Source organism: Lagopus muta, chromosome 7 (genome assembly GCF_023343835.1).
Source record: "Lagopus muta isolate bLagMut1 chromosome 7, bLagMut1 primary, whole genome shotgun sequence".
Classification (NCBI taxonomy): domain Eukaryota; kingdom Metazoa; phylum Chordata; class Aves; order Galliformes; family Phasianidae; genus Lagopus; species Lagopus muta.
In genome coordinates, this window is record NC_064439.1 from 25066397 (window position 1) to 25088660 (window position 22264).

The 22264-nt window shown below is 36.1% G+C and overlaps 1 protein-coding gene across 6 annotated transcripts in view; it reads left to right on the forward strand.

Moving 5' to 3' along the window:
• The window catches only part of NXPH1 (neurexophilin 1), a 134382-nt gene extending 114357 nt beyond the window's left edge, over positions 1 to 20025 (forward strand). For all 6 annotated transcript variants that reach the window (XM_048951779.1, XM_048951777.1, XM_048951778.1 and 3 more), the window contains one exon: positions 15208 to 20025. In XM_048951779.1, coding sequence (XP_048807736.1) covers positions 15208 to 15969 — 762 coding nt within the window. In that variant the 3' untranslated portion in view covers positions 15970 to 20025. The remainder of the gene's footprint in view (positions 1 to 15207) is intronic.
• Positions 20026 to 22264: the final 2239 nt, after the last annotated feature.

A 22264-nucleotide genomic window follows, 5' to 3' on the forward strand; every position in this document is an offset into this window, starting at 1 on the left:
GAATACACATTCTGCTCTATTTTTCCCTTTCTCTGCTAGACACAATGGGAGTTTGTCCAGGTGGCAAGATTTGATATTGGGAAACCACGTAAATAGAATTGCTAAGGAAATTGAATCCAGCTTCTTTCCATGGCACAATTCCCCCTAGAACAGGTGGCCTGGCATACTGGCCACAAGTTCTGTTGATAGTCCATCCAATAACTCAGTTCCCTTGTTTTGTCTGTGGGGTTTGTTTGTGGAAGTTGGCAAGCTGCCTTCCTGGAGGAGCTGCTGCAACAATAGGAGGGCTGGGAATGGTTCAAAAGTTCTAAGTCTTTTCATGGCTCTTGAAGCGTTTTTTTGGTTCTCTGAAGGGCCTGACTGAGATTGATGTGTGATTTTGTGTATAAAAGTTTGGAAAATACTAGTTGATGAAATATTGCCAATAAAACACAAACCACAAAATTTTGTCAGTCATCGTTTGGTTTTAGGTACTCACATCTGTCTCTTGCCAAGATTTTTAGGGTGAAAAATAAGGATTTTTTTTTTCTTTTCTAGGCTTTAATTGTCAAAATTATTAATTTTAAAGTAGTTTGTATTACACATGCAGGCGTGCCACAGTATTACCAAGACATCATGAAAGGGATAATATTTTCGTTTCTGACAAAAATTAGTTGTCTATTTCAGTAAGTTGATACTCAGTGGACTATTCAGCAAACACATGGAACTGATTAAGGCTTCAGTCATGTATGTGTAGTACTAGAATAGCTCCACTGAAGTATAGTCAGCTCACAGTATAACCTGCTTTTATTTGCACACAGGTAAACCATGCTCTCTATTTGTCCGTTGATGTGTACACAGAGTATCTGGTAGCTCAATCAAACTGGGAAGTACGTTTTAATATGTCTCTCTGTGTGAACTACTAGCATCTGCTGTAGTTCTTGCCCAATTCCAACTGGCCAGAACTTGGTTTAAAGAGAAAATGAATCACTCCAGTGAAAACATACAATTACTGTAATACTGTATTCACCTTGGAAAATATGCAGTGAATGACAGTGTAGGAAATGAGGGCTTTGTCAAAGCAGCATAAAAGAAAAACAGTGCAAACCACATTCTCCTAGTTTAAGCTTTGCAAGACAGCCTACCTGCTTTACAACTAAAATACCTGTTGTTTGGGTGCTGAGTGCAAGGTAGGTCTTACTGCTTCTTTGCTTTTCTTTTCTCAGTTAGTAATTGTTAGTCTAAAATATAATTGAATGTAAATTTGAAAATAACCAAGAAAAAAAGGTTAGATTTGGTGATAAAGAAACTTTGAGCTAATCATATTCAGAATGAAGCCTCAAAGAAATGCTCTTCCTACTATAGCTTGAAATTTGAGGAGGGGAAAGCCTTTTGTTCGTCTCTTTGCTGTATGATCCTTTCTTATAATGAAATTCACTGCAAAGTGAATCTCAGTTTATTTGGAATTGTATTACCATCTGGGGGAAGATTTTGATACAAGCCAAAACTAACAGATTTCCACCTGGCTCCTTAAGAATTCCAATTGCCAGGAACTGGCCATTTCTTTGAAGCAGCCTGACTGTATAGTTGCATGAGTCTGCAAGATCTTCTTGGCTGCAAGATCTTCTTGGCTGGAGCTACTTTTTGATTAATGTAGAATCACTAAGAGCCCAGCATATTTTCTTAATATTTCTAGTTAGACAGTTTCATCTATACTTCATCTGAAAAACTATGGCCAAAGCTGTAATTAGCATTGGCAAGTCTGAGCATATTCTTGATGATGTTGTTGGCTAAAACCAATGTTGAAAAGAGGGGGTCAAGCTGCATGCCTCAGGGGCTCTACAGTTACTTCAGAGACCCTCAGTAGGGGTTAACAATCAAGTTACCAGTTCAAATCCAGCAAAGGTCAACAGTGATTAACACTCTTTTGTTCTATTTGTTAGTGTGAAACAGATGTGAAATGAAGTTATGATCAAAATCCAATTCCTAGTAGATATTTTACATCATAAGCACTAAACTCATAATGATCCCTTGCTGGCAATCTGATTAGAATGAGCAGTTAATTGAACAGACACAGAGACTGCTATGCATCCCTTACTGCTCTTCCCCGTAACGAAAAGTACGCTCATTTTTGGACTGAAGGACATGATGGAAAATTGCTTTTCCTGCCTGAATCCTTTATACTCAGTAGATACATTTGTAAATTTTTTTATCCTTGGTGATACCAAATTATATTTTTGACTACAAGTACTGTTAAAATTGTTTTAAGTGATTTGATTGTAACTTAGAAATGAAGCATTTGGTAATTTTAAATATGTATGGACAGAACCTCAGCTGGATTAATCAGGCATGGACCTACTGAAAAATCAGTTAAGTGGTAGTCAGTGATGTTGGCAAAGGATCTGCTTCTGCATTACTCAAAGTACATGACAATGCGTGAAAAGGCATGGGTAATTTTAGACAAAAGTATGCCATAGCTGAATTATTTGCATACACGTGTGTGTTTTCTCTCTAGAACCTCACAGTCACTGCCCTTCTCCTCCTTCCTGGGCACCAAACACATCTGGGGGCTAAGGATGAAGGGATTAGGCCTTTGACTTAGAGTTTAGTCTTCAGATGTTTGGTTATATTTACTACCATGATACAGATACTGTAAATTACAAAGCCTGATCTTATACTATCCTGCAACTAGTGAGTCACTGAATACTTTTTCTTTTTTCCTTTTTTTTTTTCTTTTGTAAACATGATGTCTCTTAGACCAAAACTCTGTTTACATTGTGCTCCATAGAAAATATTATTCTGAAATTACCGGAACAATTTATTCTATTAGTTCATCCAGTATATTACTGGATTCTACTATTTCATAAACTTATTTTAGAAAGAATATCTGTAGGATAAGGGCTCAAAAAAATTCATTGATTGGATATAATCTTGTAACAAATACAAATTGGACTTTTCTTGCATTCTTACATTATTCTTTTCTTGCATTTCTTACATTCTCATGTCTTAGTTATACGGTAAAGTAAGGAAACCCGTTAAAAAGCAACTATCCTTTTAAGTTGAGTAAGATTTTACTGGTTTTCAGAAAGTTTATGGGAATTATATTATTAGACTTTAAGTAAATTTTAAAAAGTAGAAAATGTTATTTATTATGCAGTTTAGAAATTACCAAGAGGTGCTATTGACTCACAGCTGGACGATGAAGGGGGAATTGATGAATTCACACTTTCAAGGATGGATTATATATATATTATATATATATAATATATATAATTAATATATATTTATGTATATAAATATATAATATATATTATAAAGGTAATTTATATAAATATATATATAATTACCTTTATAATTATTTTATATATATATATATATATATATATATATATATATATATATATATATAAATTACCTTTACTATAACTCTTTTCAAAGCAATAAGTCATACATGTCGCACAACAAAGGAGAGATATCCTTGCCTGTGGAGAATATTAGGAGCTCTTAGTGCCCTATGAGTGGATTTCAGTTCCTTTGATCATATGGACTTACTGAGTACAGTAAAATCTCCTCCGAGATGTCTTTGTTTCCCAGAATTTGTATCCTTTTCAAAACAGCTAGTGGCATTCTATGTCTCTGCTGGTGATTGAAATGAACATTTTTGGGACATCTTGGGTATGACATTCAAAGTGAAAGAGAGATTTGTACAAACTCTTAACTTTGTAGTTGAACTGTGACATCACAAATATTTTTTCTTTTTTTTCTTGCCTTGGCAAATTCTATTTCTATGATAAAGCTGTCTATGGCAGGGACTGTATATTTTTGCAATTTCTAGTACGTCCTAACCCTGACGAAAGGATGGACCATGAGCACTGCAGTAATAGTAATCATATATAACACTAATAGTGGATTTTGAAATGATGTCTATTCTGCAAATGCATTTCAAAGAAATGCAAGGAAAGGTGTAGTTTACTCCCTGAAGAATAGAACTGCCAGGCATTTAAATTTAAATTAAATGCTTTTATGAGTTCATTGAATGTTATTTAGCAAGTATAGTATAGCAAAAGCATGTTACCTATTGCCTTAGAATGAGGTTTTTATTGCTTTTTCATAGTTATCTTTTGTACCGGTATTTGGCAGGTAAAAAATGAAATTTACTTGCTAAGGTTAAATTGTTTTGTGCTGTTGTTCAGCCACACAGATCTAGAAATACAATGATGGAAGAAATATATTTGCTTCTGGGGAGGGGGCAGATGTTTATGCATAGTAGTCTTGACCTCCCTTTAAAGAAATATTTATTCTCTGAAAGTCGAAGATATTATGAGCCACTACACTGAAAGCCAGTTCAAACAGAGATGGTACAAATGGAACTATAGACAGAATTGGCCCAAACAATTCAGTGTGGTCAAGACAGTGATACTCAGAATGATCTGAGGCCAAAGCACAATGGACTCCAACATGAAGGATCTCTCAAACTTGATATGAGAAGTTCCTTCTTCTCTATCTATTTCCAGAACCCCCACATTTCCTGATTCATGCTGATTTGGAATCAATAATGTCTGATTTTTTCCTGAATCCTGAGTTTGTTATATTTTAGTGTTTGCAGTACTAGAGGGGAGCTTACAAGCAGGAGGGAGGCTGACTTTTTAGGTAGTCTAATACTATTAGTGACAAGAATGGGGAATGGCATTAAAGAGGGGAGATTTATGTTATGTGTTAGGGAATAATTCTTTACTCAGAGTGTGGTGAGGCACAGGCACGGGCTGCCCTGAGAATTTGTAGGTGCCCCATCCTTGAAGTCATTCAAGACTAGGTTGGATTGGGCCCTGGGCAGTCTGATCAGGGGAGTGCCAACACTGCCCATAGTATGGGATTGAAACTAGATTATCTTTAATGTCACTTCCAACATAAGACATTGTATGATTCTCTACAGACATGCTGTTGATTAAACACTCCAATCATATAAGGATTCCAGCCTTATTTTCCAGACTCCACCTTTTTCTCTAATTCTCAAAACCTTCTGAGTACCACACATGTTGGAAGTTCACTGTTTTCTAAATCCATTTTGATAGACCAGTTGAATTTTTTACATAACTGAGAAGGCATTGTGATACAAGGTCAGAATAATAAATTTCATACTTTTATTCTTTATGTAGGAAATGTAATATGGTGCCATCACTACTTTATTACTCTGCAGTCATTCTGTTAACTATTCAACTTAAAATATTTCAGCCATCAGCATTTGGAGAAAGTTCATAGGTTTTGGGCTGTCCATAATAATTTGCCTTTAAAAACTACATTTCTTCTAGTCACCCTTCATGGATATGCAGTTATGGATCAAGACACTGGAGTAGCTGAAGTGAGCTGAAGAGATGCTAGTCTGAGAATGCATTCAATTATCTCTAGTATAACAAATGCTTTAGGGCTTATGTATTTCTATTTGGAAGCTATGTTTATATTTTCTGCTAACTGGAATAGTTTGGTTCTTTTCTGTGAAAGACTATGAAAGTGTCTCTGAAGGGTTTATGAAACTTGGACTCAAGTTTTGATTAAAAAAAAAGTTTCTCCGTTCTTTGAAGGTGCTAGGCAGAGATCAACAAGCATAAAATAATCCCAAAGATATCAACCTAGCAGACCTTGAACTATCTGTATTCAACTTGCTTTGGTACATTTAAAACTATGTATCAGAACTACTCCATGTTATAGGAGAGTACTTGTGGTCCTCCAAAGGCAAATTCATAGGAATGCTTATTATCTTAGAAATCAGTGTGCTGAAATGCTGTTCATGTATTTTCTTCTTATGCTTTTCATTTTTGGTATGAAAAACTTAGCAGTGAATAACCTCCTTCAACTTATATGTGAATGCCCAAAAGACTTGTAACTCATCTCAATTTAAATTAATGACCTTAGTGATGGTACTAGCAATTGGACCAAGGCTCTCATGAGCCAGATATTTGCATATGGAATTTGATTAATCCGTTGGCTATTAATTTTCACTTTTAATTAGCTATGATGCTATTGTAGGAAGAAAATACAAGATAACTATTAGGCACAGAAAATGTTGATTTTTCTGTTGGGTATTCTGTTTTGTTTTGACTATGCTAGGTTCCTTCACAGCATCTGCTTTGATCAACTCAGAAATATATACCTTAAACCTAAAAACTAGTCTGCAGATATTCAGGGATTATACTACCAAGGAATACTTAACTAAATAAATATATGTAATTTACAAATGTAGAGAAATTCGTATATGGTATCCTCTTTTAGTAGTCTGTAACTTTATTCCTCTTAATGGAATAATAGATATTGCATGATATCTGTGTTCACAGTTACAGAAAGGCCAACAAAGTATATAAAATGAAGTAGTATTTGTCTGAGGCTGTTTGATCTTCCTACATCCCAGATGATCAAATGTGCACTGGTGGTTGAGTCCTGTTCAGATTTAGATCAAGAGCAAATTTTGCCATTTCCATATGTCTTCAACATTTCTGCCATCTGGGAACACTGCAACAGGTTTGCTCATCAACTTCCGGGAAAGCAGGGCCCATCACATACAGTGCTTACCTGGGAAAACAAGTGCCATCACTCCTAACATCTCTCCCTTCATCCTTCTTTAACACAGCTTTTATTGCAGAACATCATGACATCATGTGGTATGGAATATCCCTTTAGTTAGTTGGGTTGAGCTGTCCTGGTTATGCCTCCTCCCAGCTCCTTGTGCATCCACTGCTCCTCACTGTCAGAGCACCATGAGAAGGAAGAGTACTTCAGTCTGTGTAAACACTGCTGTGGTGTATTGTGTGTGATAACTATTTTCACCAGCCCCCCTTTCCCTCCCTCCCACCAAAACAGAGAATCATATGAGCCTCTACAAAGAAAATTATCTCAACCAAAACCGTGATACAACTATAAAGTACTGGGATATCTTCCATTTAACTAGTGTAGAACATGCTACAGCCTTTTTTATCCTCTTCAGAAGGTATGTGTAACCATACGAAAGTAGACATTTTCTTTAGTGTGTTAGTTATCTGTGAAGAAAAATACAGGGCAAATTTTGATTAAAATGTTGCTCTGTGGCCTTTCAAATAAAATCTAATTTTATTTAATATTACTTTATACATGTATGCAGAAAATGGCATACCAATATTAATAAAAGAGGCTTACAGGAATGTGGAAAGAGAGAAATATATCCTTGACAAAATTTATTTACCTACCTAGACTTTCATTTCAAAGTTAGCAGCACTGTACAATACTGGGATAATACAAGGGTCATAAAATTCTGTTAGACATTTTTAACCCACTTTAATTTATTCCATGGAAGTTTAATCTCCTGCTGAACAGAGCTGGCTGAATTTTCAAAAGCCATAATCCACTGAAGTAAAAAATCCTTAATGACAACACAGGCAGCAAGCTTCAACAGTTTAGTTTAAATTCTTTCTAAAAATGTAAAATGTAGTGCAAGAGTTAATAGGATATTTCATACAGATATATTTCAATCATTTTCCAAATCTTTATAAGTTCACTTGCATCTCTACCATTAGAAATATTTGGTGAGAATTCCAGCACTTCTATGGCAGAAAGCAGAAAGCTGTAAAATTGTGATGAGAAGAATTTCACACTGTATTGTAACTCAGCTGGTCCTTCAGTTCACAGGCTGTTATATGTGGTAGTGTAATGTTTTCTAAGTAGATAGAGAAATGATGTTGAACAGCATCAATTCTACCTTAATTATATTACTAGTCAAGAAAATGAAAACAAACTGCATAATGCCACACTATATTCATTTTTCTGCTCCTCTAGGAGTTTTATAATTAACTTCAGTGGTGGGTCAGGATTGACTAATAAATTGAGCAGAGACAGTTCATAAATTTTCATGTATTCTAGAATCACAGTTACAAAGTGTATTTATATAGTCCATTTTCTACCATCTTTGGAGCTACCCAGTTCTTGAAATACCTTTAAATGAGGCAACGCTTCCTTTTCTTGACCTGGAAGCATAGTGCCATGCTTTCTTTTATGGCTCTGGTTGGCCTGATCTCATCCATGTACTGAGCTTCTGCCTGAACTATACTGAAAAAATGCAGATGCTATGCTAGATTTTGTTGTGGCCTTCTGGACAAGAATTTAGGTGGCATCATGCTGATGTTCTCAAGCTCTTAGATTAATTTCAATAGCAATCTCTTCCTTTTTTTATTTTTCTTTTTTCAGGATACACTTTTTGAAGAAAAACAATGAGATCCCTTCTCTGAAAGACAATAGAGACAGCAGTTCTTTTTTTTGCCTCTGCTTTCTAGATAAAGGTAGAATGTTTCTTAGAGCTGATATCTCATGACTTCCTTGTATGGATGTGTGGTTTTGATTCCTGGTTCAAAGTGCCCAGCCTTTCTCCAGGCACTTAGAGGAGTCTGGGTGTTTAACTTCAAGTCATTTTTCCACTCTGGTAGCTTGTGAAAGGAAAAAGAAAATCATTACAAAGAATTTACAATGAGCTGTGCTGCCACAGCTGAAAGAACAATACTCAGGTAGAGCAAAGCAGAGAAAATTGAGAAAGAAAAAACGTCAGAGCAGTGCTGCTGGAAGAAATATCCCCATAATCATAGACTGTCTGACAGATTTTGGGTGCCTATATGTCTCTTTAGAAGGCACTCTTGAACTCTTTGAACACTCAAGTATTAAACATTTGTTCTAATCACTAGTTAACAAAACAGGCTCAAGGAAGGTTATTTTTCAGACTGAAAGCACTTGTGAAAATGATTTGTATGATCAAAGATCAAATAAAATCCCAAAGATAACAAAATAGTACAAAACTATACTCTCATCGAAAGGAAAGCCCTCTGTAGGAAATTTCTTAGATCTAAAAGTATGAGCAATACTACAAAGTATTCAAGTGGAATAATGGAAGTGTTCAAGCCCAGTGTAGGTAGGAGGTAGATGGTAGTGGGAGGTATCCCTGACCATGGCAAGGGATCCATGTAGTCCCTTCTGATCCAAACAATTATATCACACTGTGGCTCTATGATTCTAAGACTACACTACTTGTACAAACAACACAGCACTAGCTTCAGCACACTTACAGTATTGGTTATGGTAGACTTTGGTGTGATTATAGTCTTGTGGAAATGGTTTTGATAGAGCAAACTTGTCCAGCTTCTGGCTTGCAATATTTGTGCTCCCTCCACAGTATTCTCTCAATGGCAATTTCATAAGTGATAGGCACTGTAGGAGTACAAGATGATGAACATTTATTCAGTCTTTGATGGTCCATCAATAGCTAATTGAGATAGATCATGTAGTTCATTTGTTTCTCACGTTATTAGCTGTGGAATAAGCCTAGAAGAGTTGTTTGTATCTACCACCTAAATCCCATGCAAGTGAGATGGTGAGCGAGATGATTCCCACTCTAAATCGTGAACTGGTCTGACACAGGATATGTTCTGACTCCTTAAAAAGTGATGGCAGTCTGCCACTTTCCTTCTTCAGTCTGTTTCTTAACATTCACAGAGCTTGTGGCAATAGCCACAGGCAATATGAATTCAAAGGATAGTAAATAAGACTAAAACAAAATTTGATGTGTAATTCTAAAGTACTGGAAACCAACCTCTGAATATGTTGTATCATCTTTGCATTCTGAGAAGATTATTTGAAACTAACTAGTTTTCATACTTACGGATAATAGGCTACTAACATTGTGTTTATAATCAACAATACAATTACTAAGAATTGTAATATACCTACATAAAGAAGTGTACCTATTGATATATCAGAGCCTTTGGATATGAATTTTCTAACTACCCTTTGATTCTTAGTCAGGTCCAAATCAGATATCAACAGATACAAGCACTCTAATTTAAATTTCTATTAAATTTAACTCAAATTAACTAAAATTTAAGCTCAAATTTTCCTTCAAATAAAAGCCATTTGGAACAAACAGTATAGCTTAAAAATTAAAATGAATTTAAATAGCACAAAGGAAATCTTAATGAAACTTAAAATCTATGCAAGAACTGCAGTGTATGTTAAATTCTATTTCACAGCTAAAAGACAATGAAAAAGTTTTACATTCCCTATGGTTTCTGTGCAACATAAATATTGTTTTTTACACATAATTGAAGTGAATGATCCCAAATGACTATTTTACATAATATTGCAGAAAACTTCAGGTGCTTCATTTAAAATGATAAGTAATGAAAGAAGGTCACCAATGGAATTCTCTGGGGCTCTGTGCAAGGGCCTCTGTTCACCAGGGCCTCTGGCTGCTGTTGGAGGCCAGAGTTTTTGGCTTGATCCCACATAACCATTTTTGTGTTCTCATTTGAGTAAATTAGGATTTACTGTCTCATTTTTCACATTCATCTGAGCTTGATGATGCTTTGATTTAAACAGAAAAAAATCTAAATACTTATTCTTTGCTGGTCAAACAGAAAAATGTTGTCTAAGTTTGACACACAGATTTCTGCTTGTGTGAGGTAGAAACTTGAGAGATTTTCTGCATTTGCCCTCTTCTCACATATCAATTTATAGCAGCCACAATTCCTTCACTGAGTCTGTCTTACAGTTATGTCCATAAGTACTGTTCCATCAGCTGGGATATTTGACAGAGGAAAGAAAATTCTAAGTTCTTGTGTACAGAGAGTACACAAACAGTGCTGCCAAATTGCTACAGAGCTATGCCAACAAAAATGATTTCAGTTTTGATTAGTTGTTTACCTGAAGAGAGAGATTTTCTACCTTGAGTATTAGATTGTTGTTTACATTTTCATTTGCCCTCAAGTAGTCATATATTCAGAGAAACAAATACATAATTTCTAAGCCAATACTGTAATTACAGATAATGAACTGTATTAGAGAAAAGTGAGAAATCAAGATACTGTGTATCTCTTTGAATAACTCAGATAAATTTGAGATTTAATCTTAATGTTGATACTACTATGGTTGATTTTGCCCTGAAATGAGAATAGAGCCTAACTCACCGCTTAAGACCCTGACGACTTCCTGACATACTTTCCAACTTTGTTTTCTTTGTTTCAAATGTTCAGGTTTGATCTGACTGAGCATTCAGAATTCAATGTCTTAAAAAGGATTCCAAGGTTTTTGAGACAAATCCTACCTATCCCTTAGGAAGTGTTAAATGAATTGCAGATATTCACTAAAACACATCTAATGAAGCTAAACATCATCATGAAAATTTCTTCATCCTCAGAAAGAAGGATATAGAATGAATAGAAAATTCTGTTTTAATGGAGCAAAAAACTGTATTACAGATCAGTTCCTACGTCTTTTATTAATTGTGCTTTGATGTATTGTGTCCAGGGAAACTGCTGTCTATATTTCTGCCTAAAAACATAGAAAGAAATGGGATAGCTGTTTGTCATTATTCATTGAAAAAGGTTCCAGGCAGTCTGGTCCCTGTACCTTTTTTATATCAGTAAGCTTTACTAGGTAGTGGAGAGTCGTATTTTCCATTAAAGATACAAGACTGGAAGCAAAGGTCAATTTGTTATACTTACTGAGCTGCTTTTCCAGTAACATTTGTTGTAATGGCTAAGCTTTCCTAAATCTTTTTTCTCCTTACTATTGTTCTATACAGACACTACTGACATCATAATTATTCACTTCTAGCTATGTAGTCACAGGAAATTCATCTCCTCAGCCCTTTTGCAACATTGATTTATTGCACTGTACTTGGCAAAACTTTTTGTTGTTTCTTGTATACTCTACTGTTCCTCCATTACAGTAAAGCTTAAAGCTACCAGTGAAGACTGGCTATCATAGAAAGCTCTGTATATACATACAATGAAAAACAAGCCTGGACCATGATCACTTCAGCCAACAGAAGCTGAGATAGGTCTTATTTTTGTGGAGTGAAGTAGACATAAATCTGTTCCTGTCATCTCTATAAATTTTTATAATGTAAATATAGAGAAAAATGCTCATTCTCGTCCCTACTGTATAGACTTCAACTGTCCCAGTGAATTCTTACTGAAATTTGTTACTGAAAAAAAGATAAATAATGAAGGGGAATGCATTGCAGTCTGTGAGTGGCTGTGGTTTTGGAAGAGAAGGCAACTCGTTTTATGTTGAATTACTTGTTAACGGTCTGTATGCACGTTTCTGGATTATATGTGCATACAGTCAAAGAAGAAGGAAAAAGCCAGGATGGAATTTTGTCTACTTTGGGGTTTAACCTTCAATTAGTCATTTAAAATTGGATCTTTTTTCAGGTTTTGCTAAAATGAGTCTGTGTTTCAGTAAGCTGGTTTTCACAGTGCTAAGTGCAAAATCACATGGATTTTATGATCTTTCCTGTATTATTTCAGACTTATGGTTGGAAAGAAGAGCGACAGAAGAAAATTGTGGATTAGTTCATGTGAAAATAACTGCTGCACTTGCAGAAATTCTATTACACAGAAGTGCTCTGTATTATTGGGTGTGCCAGTCTCTGAGGAAACATTTAGCTGCTTTCCATAGCACATAGTGCACTGACAGTACATGAAAAGGTACTTGGCTGGAAAATGTTAGTGAAGAGCTATGAATTCTAGAAATTTTTTATTAACAGTTGTGGATTGTTTCTTGAGTACTTGCACAAACACTTGACTAGGGACGGCAGGTTCAGGCCTTTAGTCATGAATGTAGTCAGTTACCCACAATGAAAATTGCAGAGGTCTCAGGGCTGACTGCGTGACTAGAAGCCTTTCAGATGTTACTAAATAAATGACAGTAACAATCAGTTGTATTTATTAGGTCAAGTATGAAGCTGTTGAACATACATGGGATCTGAGTCATTCATTTCCATGAAATATACTGGCTTTCAAAAATGTACTTGTATTGGATCAGTCAGCAATTATATATAAAAAAAAATACTTGCTTCCCTTCTTTGTTGTTCAGTTTTAGCTGGAAAAAAAAAAAAGACCTTATTTTTAAATAGTTTTTATTCTGTTACATCTTGTTACATGGAACTTGCTGCATAATCCTATGAAATGTAAATTATTGGAGGCAGAAAGGCAAACAAAGGAAATGCAAGCTCCAAGGAAAGAAAAATATAGTGGCGGTAATCTGTGTCCTACCTACAGATTGTAGGTAGACTAGCTCTCCTAACTACCTGCTTAGATTCATAACAGGTTGACAGATTCATGCTGGACAGGCACATCTTTCCTCTTAGCCACATATCTCCCCTTATTTTGCATGCCTTCCACATATGCCACTATAAAATTATTTTCTGAGTCTCATTCGCTCTCTCCGTGACATGTTCATCGCTGCTTCATTAACCAGTGCACCATCAGTGCATTTCATTACAGCTTCTCTCCTGGCTCACTGTGTTGATTCTAAGATGCAGCTAGAAAGTGGCTATCAAAATGCTAGGCTGTGTTTATCCTTCTTTCATTTCAAAAGATGAAAAAGTCATCCCTTTGGCAAGATCTTAAATAAAACCCATATTTTAGCTATTACTTCTACTCACTCCTCTCACTGGAATTGCACTGGGAAGCTGTAGTATGGGATGTGACAGAACAGTTTACCTATTTGTTTACTGTAAAGGCTGTGGACATACCTCCTATCTGAGGATACAAAGGCTTCTTAGTCTACTTTTATGTATATGTCTTCAACTGGTCTTGAAAGTGTATTTAAGCTAATGAAAGCATTTTCAATTCCATTATTGTTAGGAAATGAAAAGGTCAAGCTGTGATAGACATTGTCCATGTCATATACCTACAGTTAAAGCAGTAGAGAGGGGTCATGGTTTAAATATTAGCCAATTTTCAATATATTTCCTTAGTTGGGAATATAGTCAATTCTATTTTAAGTAAAAAGAAAGATGTAACTGAAAATATAAAGGCACAATGTAACTCAGTGCCGGAACACAGAGTTATAAACCAGGCATTTTCAGAATGAATTATGTAGTCATGAAAATTGAAATAAGAAACTCAATGGCTTCTTCATGTAAGTTCAAATACTAAAAAAAAATGTGGTAGTGTGCCTGGTCTAAGCTTTTAAAGAAATGAGTCTAAGGGTGTTGTAGATGCCTCCTGTTTTCTTGCTGTCCCCTGATAATTCCAGCCCTTCCTGCTCTCCATGACTGCTGTGAGTTAGACAGCTGCGAGGCTGCATCTGTTCTTGGTTTTCCACACAATTAAAGCAAAGAGAAAATAAATAAATAAATAAATAAATAAATAAATAAATAAATAAATGCTATGACACTGAATTCTGTGAAAACCTATCTCCGAAATTTATGATTTTTAGGAACATGGTCCACAGTTCTTTCTCCCTCCTTTTTTTTTTTTCCTCTTTTTTCTTTTTTTTTAATTTAAATGTGTTCTGTACAATTGTTAAAAATTATTACTTTCAGATAAGTAGCCATATTTTTTCTTGAAATTGCACAAATGACTGTCTGTCTTGCACAGACCACTCTGGTTCATGGAGAAAGATGTGAAGAAACAGGAGTGAGGAAGGGAAAAATGCATGTCAGACTTCATACAGATAAGGCAAATCAGTATCTGATCTAGAAAGGGAGCAAAAGAGCGTGACTCCTCTTGCATTAACTGGGGTATAACTCACAGTAGATTTATTGCTGTTGAAGAAACTTGTTAAAACTTACATTATTCTATTATTTATACTGTAGTTGTTACTGAAGGTCTTAGTCAAGACTGCAGACTAATGTCTTTTTTACAAAAGGATTAGGGAAATTAGGTTGCTACTGTCGGATTTGTAGTGACATGAACTTTGAGCATGGTCAAATTGGCATCAAGACAACACCCTAACAGTGAACTCAAGGGGCAGTAAAGATAAATGAATGTGCCTCAGACGGGGGAAAAAACAGCTACTGTGAGGAGAAAACATTAAAACAAAAGTACTTGACTCTGAGGTGAGAAATGGTCACCAAAAGCAGGATGACACAGCTGTGTACCTTAGTTTTTGCAAACTTCATTCCTTACTCATCAATTACAGGCATCATGAAGACATAGCTTGTATGCCGAAGAATTAAATGAATGGTCAGAATTAATTCTGAAGGCAAAATATTGACGAAACAGAATTAAATAACAACTACTTGGAAAGAAGAGGAAAATAGACAGTTATGTTTTGTTCTACTTGAGTACAGAGAATGTAGTTTTTTCTCCCCAAAAATAGTTATTTATTATTTTGAAATCTGCTAATTTTCTCAGGTGGAAATGGTGGGTTTTGTATTATATATCTTAATGTCTTCTTTCTTTTTTCTTTTCCTTCATTCTTTTTCAGGTTACCTGTGCAAATTTAACAAATGGAGGTAAATCAGAACTTCTTAAATCAGGAAGCTCCAAATCCACACTAAAGCACATATGGACAGAAAGTAGCAAAGACTTGTCCATCAGCCGACTGCTGTCACAGACTTTTCGTGGAAAGGAGAACGATACAGATTTGGACCTGCGATATGATGCCCCAGAAACTTATACTGAGCAAGATCTCTGGGACTGGCTGAGGAACTCCACAGACCTACAAGAGCCTCGGCCCAGGGCAAAGAGACGGCCTATTGTCAAGACTGGGAAATTTAAGAAAATGTTTGGCTGGGGCGATTTTCATTCCAACATCAAGACTGTGAAGCTAAATCTGTTAATAACAGGGAAAATCGTTGACCATGGCAATGGGACGTTTAGCGTTTACTTCAGGCATAACTCCACTGGTCAAGGGAATGTATCTGTGAGCCTAGTGCCCCCTACAAAAATAGTGGAATTTGACTTGGCACAACAGACAGTGATTGATGCCAAAGATTCCAAGTCCTTTAACTGTCGAATCGAGTACGAAAAGGTTGACAAGGCTACCAAGAACACGCTCTGCAACTATGACCCTTCAAAAACCTGTTATCAGGAGCAGACCCAGAGCCATGTGTCATGGCTCTGCTCCAAGCCCTTTAAAGTAATCTGTATTTACATTTCCTTTTATAGTACAGATTATAAACTAGTACAGAAGGTGTGTCCTGATTACAACTACCACAGTGACACACCCTACTTCCCTTCAGGGTGAGGATAAAACACGTGTCTGAGACTGAAGCCTGGGGAATAAAGGAGTTCGTATGACAGGGCTGTAACCTCAAGGAGGAAAGCCACATCTATTGCCTGGAATGTGTCTACCTGCTGCTGATGTCATATGGCTGCAAATATGTTAGTGGAAAACAATCTAATGTCATTTTTGCCCAGTCAGCACCATGTATTAATCTAGTTGTAAATCACTATGGATTTGAAATAAAATCATAAACACAGAGACACACACTCTTCAGCTCATATCTATTGAGATTCCTGTTCAGAGAGATTTTCATTGTCTGATAACTAAAGTTTTGGGATAAACTATTATCAAGCAAAATGGATTAGCTAGACAGAGAACAGTTTCTTACACAGTGTGGTGGAAATCTCTTTGAAAGTCCTTTCAGTGTATACCAATAATCCCCACTCATGCATTCTACTGCTTGGAGTAGCTGTACCAGTAAATAATACTGTAGGGCTTAATACTTGTTAAAATGGGAGAAAAATGTGTGTCTAGAGTTTATTCCTTGCTATATGAACACAGCAAAGCATAGTGACTTTTTCCAGCATACAGTAGGCACATTCAAGGTGGTGTTAGGTGGCTCTTTTTCCATGGAGTGAGCCTGTTACCAGTAAAGATGGGCAAACATTTGGAATTTACATGTGGGCAGACATTCTGGTTTTATGTTTCTCTGACTCTTTAAGCTCTGATTCTTTAAACCTGGTTGAGTTTAGTAAGCAAAGCTATTTTAAAACCCTCCAGATGATCTTTAGGAAGGAAAATGCCTCATGGAGGACATGTAAGTTATAAGTGGCTGTCTTATCTTTATTACAAAATATTGTAACAAATTCAATATCCTAGTCTTGATTTGTATGAATGGTTTGTATTGTACATAATTTAACCAGTGTTATTTGAGCTGCTTATTAATATTAACTTGTAATTGTCTCTCTGCTTGTTATTGGTTGAAAACAATCAAGGAATTGAGGAATCCATTTTATCAATGTAGCTGTAAACTCATTAAAAGACAGAACTATGTACAAAGCATTTATTCAGCTAAAGTATTGTTGAAAGCTATACATATAAACATTACAGTTTGTCTGTACTTAGATATTTTATTTCCAAACAAAAAAATGAGCTGTACATAAAAATAAAAGAAATCTTAAAGTTGAGTTTCAATATGTACTGTGTAGATGGTAGTTTAAATGGTTCGGAAAAGTGGGTAACGTTCCAAATCTGACATGGTTTTCAATCTTACCTCTTTGCGTATGTACATATATTTATAAATTTGCGTGTGGGCATGTTTGTGTGTGTATATATACATGTGTGCATAAGAGTACGTGTAAATACTTGTAGACATGTATGGAGAACATATAAAAACTTCTCAGGCCCGATTCTTAGCAAGAAAATGTCATTACTATGAAGGGTGTTGATAACTTGAGTGGAAGACCCCATTCAGATGAATTACAAAATTTAGGATTTGTTTGAAATGATTCATCAGTGTTTAGAAGTGGGGAAACATGATGCCACACTGTTTCAGGCCTGCCATTGCCTTAATTCTAGCCTCCTCTGAGGCACTGATTTCTCTTTATGGAATTAAGAGATCCCTGTATATGGATTAGGGAATTTTCTTAATATGAATGAAAAACTCCTAGCTTTTATATATTTTTGTGTGTGTACTGGCACACTTTACCCCCACTGGCTGGTTTACAAGTGACTATAGCAAGGCCATGCTTAAAAGAAGGCTGCCTAAGGAAGAACTCAGTATTTCTTCCCCTTATCTTTCAGAATTATCCTTCCTAGCAATGCTTCCTTCCCCCTCTCACTCTTACCCCAGGTTCTGTGCTCTTCTGTCAAAGCTGTGAATACAGAGATGGGTCAGCTTCCAAATGTGCACAACATCATGAGCGGCTTCTACAAAGTCCCAATAAATCTACTAATGTTTCAAGAAGTGAGAAGTTTGAAACAACATCCAGTTGTGGACATCTCTTGCAGAAACATGCAGAACATAAACGAGAATGAAACAAAGTGAATAAAATATATGCTTAACAAGTAAACATTTTCCTAATAATGTACAAGTAGGAGAGGAGACTTGCATATTATTAATGTTTGGTTCCTTCAAATGCATATGCCTGTGGGAATTATTTCTTCATTATATGTGACTTTCCAAAGACAACCTTGTGGTCCTGGACCATGTGTAGATTTAGAGAAAGAAAATGTCCAAGCCATACAGTCCAGATTCTGATTACATTCAGGAGTATGTTGGGCTACAGCTCATTTGTTTTTTCTCTGACAGGAACTGTGATTGTACTAGTAGTGTTTCCTCATTTGTGCTGTATGGAAAGTAAGTGCTGTGAATATATACCACAGTGTAATACATTCTATGACCAGGAGTAAAATCTTGGCTCCATTGAAGTCAGTGAAAATTTTGCTATCTAGTTCGATAGGGTACTAATTTACATATGTTAGTATATAGATGTCCAGTTTTAAATATGATTAGCATCCTGTATTATGATTGAACATTACATGTGTGGTTTCTTGTTTATATTTCTGAAGAGTGAATGTGAATGATTACTACTGGTACAACTTCGTTATGTTTTTTTTTATACTGTTCATGAATATATGAAGTAGTTGCATTCTATGAATTGTATAAATTATATACATATATATATATACCACATAGATATATATAGATAGATTTCAAGTAACACCAAGACGCAAAAGAGTTATTTTTCAAGCAATAGATTTGATTCTTCTAATTGTGGTAGTTGGTACTTTATCTGCCTCTCACAGCCAGTCACAATGTTTTTAGTCTTAAGCCTTAAAAGAACTTGCTACTTCTGATAAGCTTTCTTGAGAATGAACTTGGAAGAGTTGTTTTGATGATCTGGTTGTGAAACAGGGATCTAAAATCAAAGCATATAATGTGTTACTTATCTGCTAATACTACACTGCGATTCATTCAGTTTCTCTGGGAACTATATTGTGTTTTTTAACTTTTAAAAAAATTACTTCTCTGACAGGTGAAAAAGGAATTCAGTGAGCATGAGTATTTCTAATTCAGTTAAACAGTGTACATATGGATATCTGGGTCTTGTACATGAACAATGCCTTAATGGAGTGCTAGACTAGGCAAATCTTGCCTTACTACAGGCCACCAATTTTAGACATTATAAAGATGCGTAGCTCTAAAGGTATATTTTTAGGATTAAAGAAGGTTAAAGTATTGATGTTTACAAAATGAGGTTAGTGGCTTTGTTCCTTCTTTTTTTCTTTTTCTTTTTTTTTAATAATATAAAGTGTTTACAAATGTGGTTATTTTAGTTAAACAAATTATTACAAAAATACATGGATCATACAATTGGGCAAGGAGCAATATACTTAACTTGCCTTGGGTGGATCAACATTAGAGCTTATTTATAATCTTCCATGTTTTTAAGACAAGAAATCTAGGATACTGGAAATAGGAGGTTTTACATTGCATTTGTTTCAGATCAAACTTCTCTACAGTGATGAAAACTTGGAAGACTTTAACTTGTTATTTATATCAAAATACTTCAGCACAGAACAGAAAATTCACTTTCTTCTTTGCTCATGAAATGACTCATAACATATTATCCCTTTCTACCTTTTTCCCCACATTTGAACTGATAGTAAACAAACTAGAACATTCACATTTAAAAAAAAAGCTTGTCTTTTAAAATTTCCCTTGAGAAAAAAATATAATGCCAAAAAATTTTGAAATTCACTGTACTTATTTAGGATGAACCAAGAAATATTATAATTCCACCTATAGGAGAGCAGAAAGGAGGTTTTGTGGTGTTTTGCTGTACTTTGGCCTAGACAATACTGCTCCAAGGTGTTTAGTTGGAGTATGCTACTGTGATTAAATCACAGCATTATCATGCATTCTCTGACTCTCATGCTGTAACCTGGTATTCTATAGGTATATTACAAACTGCTATGAACACAATGTGTTATGAGAATGCAGATTAAAACAGGGATTGCATCCTCTGCTCCCTTTTCTTTTTTTTTTTTTTTGAAATTCCTATTTACCAATGCATGCAGCATGGGGAATAAACAAGAAGAACTGGGGATCTATGTGTGGTCACAGGGCCATGATCTCACTCTAGGACAGTTTTCATACCTAAAATGCTTTCGTGGATGGCTACATAATCTTTAGGAAAGACGAACCAGCAAGGTGAGGTGGTGAAAATGATTTTTACTTGAGAGAACTGGAAAGTATTGAGCTCTGCCTAGGGATCACTGATAAACTAGTGGAGAACATATGGGTGAGAAGTAAGAGGTAGGCTAATCTGAGTGACACAGTTGAGGCTACCTTAACAGGAGGAGGAATCTGATGAGACCTTCTACAGATAACTGAATGCAGCCTCATGCTCACAGTCACTGGTTCTCATGGGGGACTTCAACAACTCTGACATTTGCTGGAAAAGCATAACTGCCATGCACACACTGTCCAGAAGGTTTCTTCAGTGCATGGAAGATGATTTTCTGATGCAGGTGGTGGAGGAGACAGTGAGGAGAAGTGTGCTGATGGACCTTGCTGTTACAGCCAAGGAAGGACATGTTGGAATGAGAAGGTCAGGAGCAGCCTCAGATACAGCAACCATGAGATAGTGGAGTTCAGGATCTTACATGGAAGAAACAAGTCAATAAGTACAATTGCAACCCTTGACTTCAGGAAAGCGAACAGTGACTTATTCAAGAGCTTATTTGAAGGCATACCATGGGCTAGAGCATTGGAAAGTAAAGAGGCCCAAAAGAGTTTGTTGATCACTACTTCCAAGCTCAAGATTGGTATACACCTAGGAGTAAGAAATCAGACAAATTAGGAAGGAAACACATATGGATGAGCAAGGAGATCTTGGAAAAACTCAAATGGAAGCAGAAAGTCTAAAGAATGTGGAAAAGAGGTCTGTCCACTTGAGAAGAATATAGGGACACTTTCAGGGCATGCAGAGATGCAACAAGGAAGGTTAAGGCCCAATTGGAATTAAGTCTGGTGAGGGAGGTCAATGACAACAAGATTTCTTCAAGTATGTCAATAGCAAAATGAAGACTAGGGAAAATATGGGCCTACTGCTGAATAAGGTGTGTGCTCTGTTAACAGAACTCACAGAGAAGGCACTGAATTACTGAATGCGTGCTGTGCTTCAGCCTTTGCTATTAAGACTGCTCTTCAGGAATCTCAGATCCTGAAGATAAGAAAGAGAGTTTGGGGAAAGGAAGGCTTCCCCTTATTTGAGGAGGATCTGTTTAGAGATCACCTAGGTAAATTTGATGCACATAAATCCATGGACCCCAGTGGGATACATCCTCAAATGCTGAAGAAGCTGGCAGAAGTGATTGCCAAACTGCTCTCTATCATCTTTGAAAGGTAATGGAAAATGGAAGAAGTGTCTAAGGATCAGAGGAAAGGCAATATCAATCCTGGGGTGCCTTAAAATGAATATGGCCAGCAGGTTGAGGGAGGTTGTCCTTTCTACTCTGCACCAATGAGGCCATGTCTGGAGTACTTTGTCTACTTCTGCCTTCCCAGTTTAAGAAAGACAGGGAACTTCTGGAGAGAGTCCAATGGGAGGCTTAGGACTGTTCAGTCTGGAGAAGACTAAGCAGGGGGCTTCTTAAAAATGTTGAAAAATATCTAATGTCCAGGAGTTAAGTAGACGGGACCAGCTTATTTTGGTGGTGCCCAGTAACAGAACAAGGGGTAATGAACATAAACCGGAACATAGGAAGTACCATATGAACAGGAGGAAAAACTACTTTGACGGTTACAAAGCACTGGAACAGGTTGTCAAGAGAGGCTGTGGATTCTCCTTCTCTGGAAATATTCAAAGCCCACCTGAACATTTTCTTGTACAAACTATCTAGGGAACCTGATTTAGCAAAATTTTGGACTAGATGATCCTCAGAGGTCCTCTCCAATGCCCATGATTCTGTTATTCTGTGATTACAAATTATTATCTGCTTTTACTTGAGAAGTAAAGCCTATCTAAAGCCCAGGCATCTGATCTAAAGAATAGCTCCGTCACCAGCTGAATTGTATGCAAATATGCGTTTAGAATTAGGAAGATCTTAAATGCCTGCATTAAGGAACTCCATTACAATACAGATATTTGTATATACAGTATACACTCAGAAATAGTTTTGAGGCTAAGAACTTCCAACTTTCAAAAGAGTGTACTGCAGAATTCTTGTAAACCATATTTGTATAACTTTGAGGCATGTTGTTCATGAAATTTGACAAAATTATGTACTGTTCTCACAAAAAGGTACT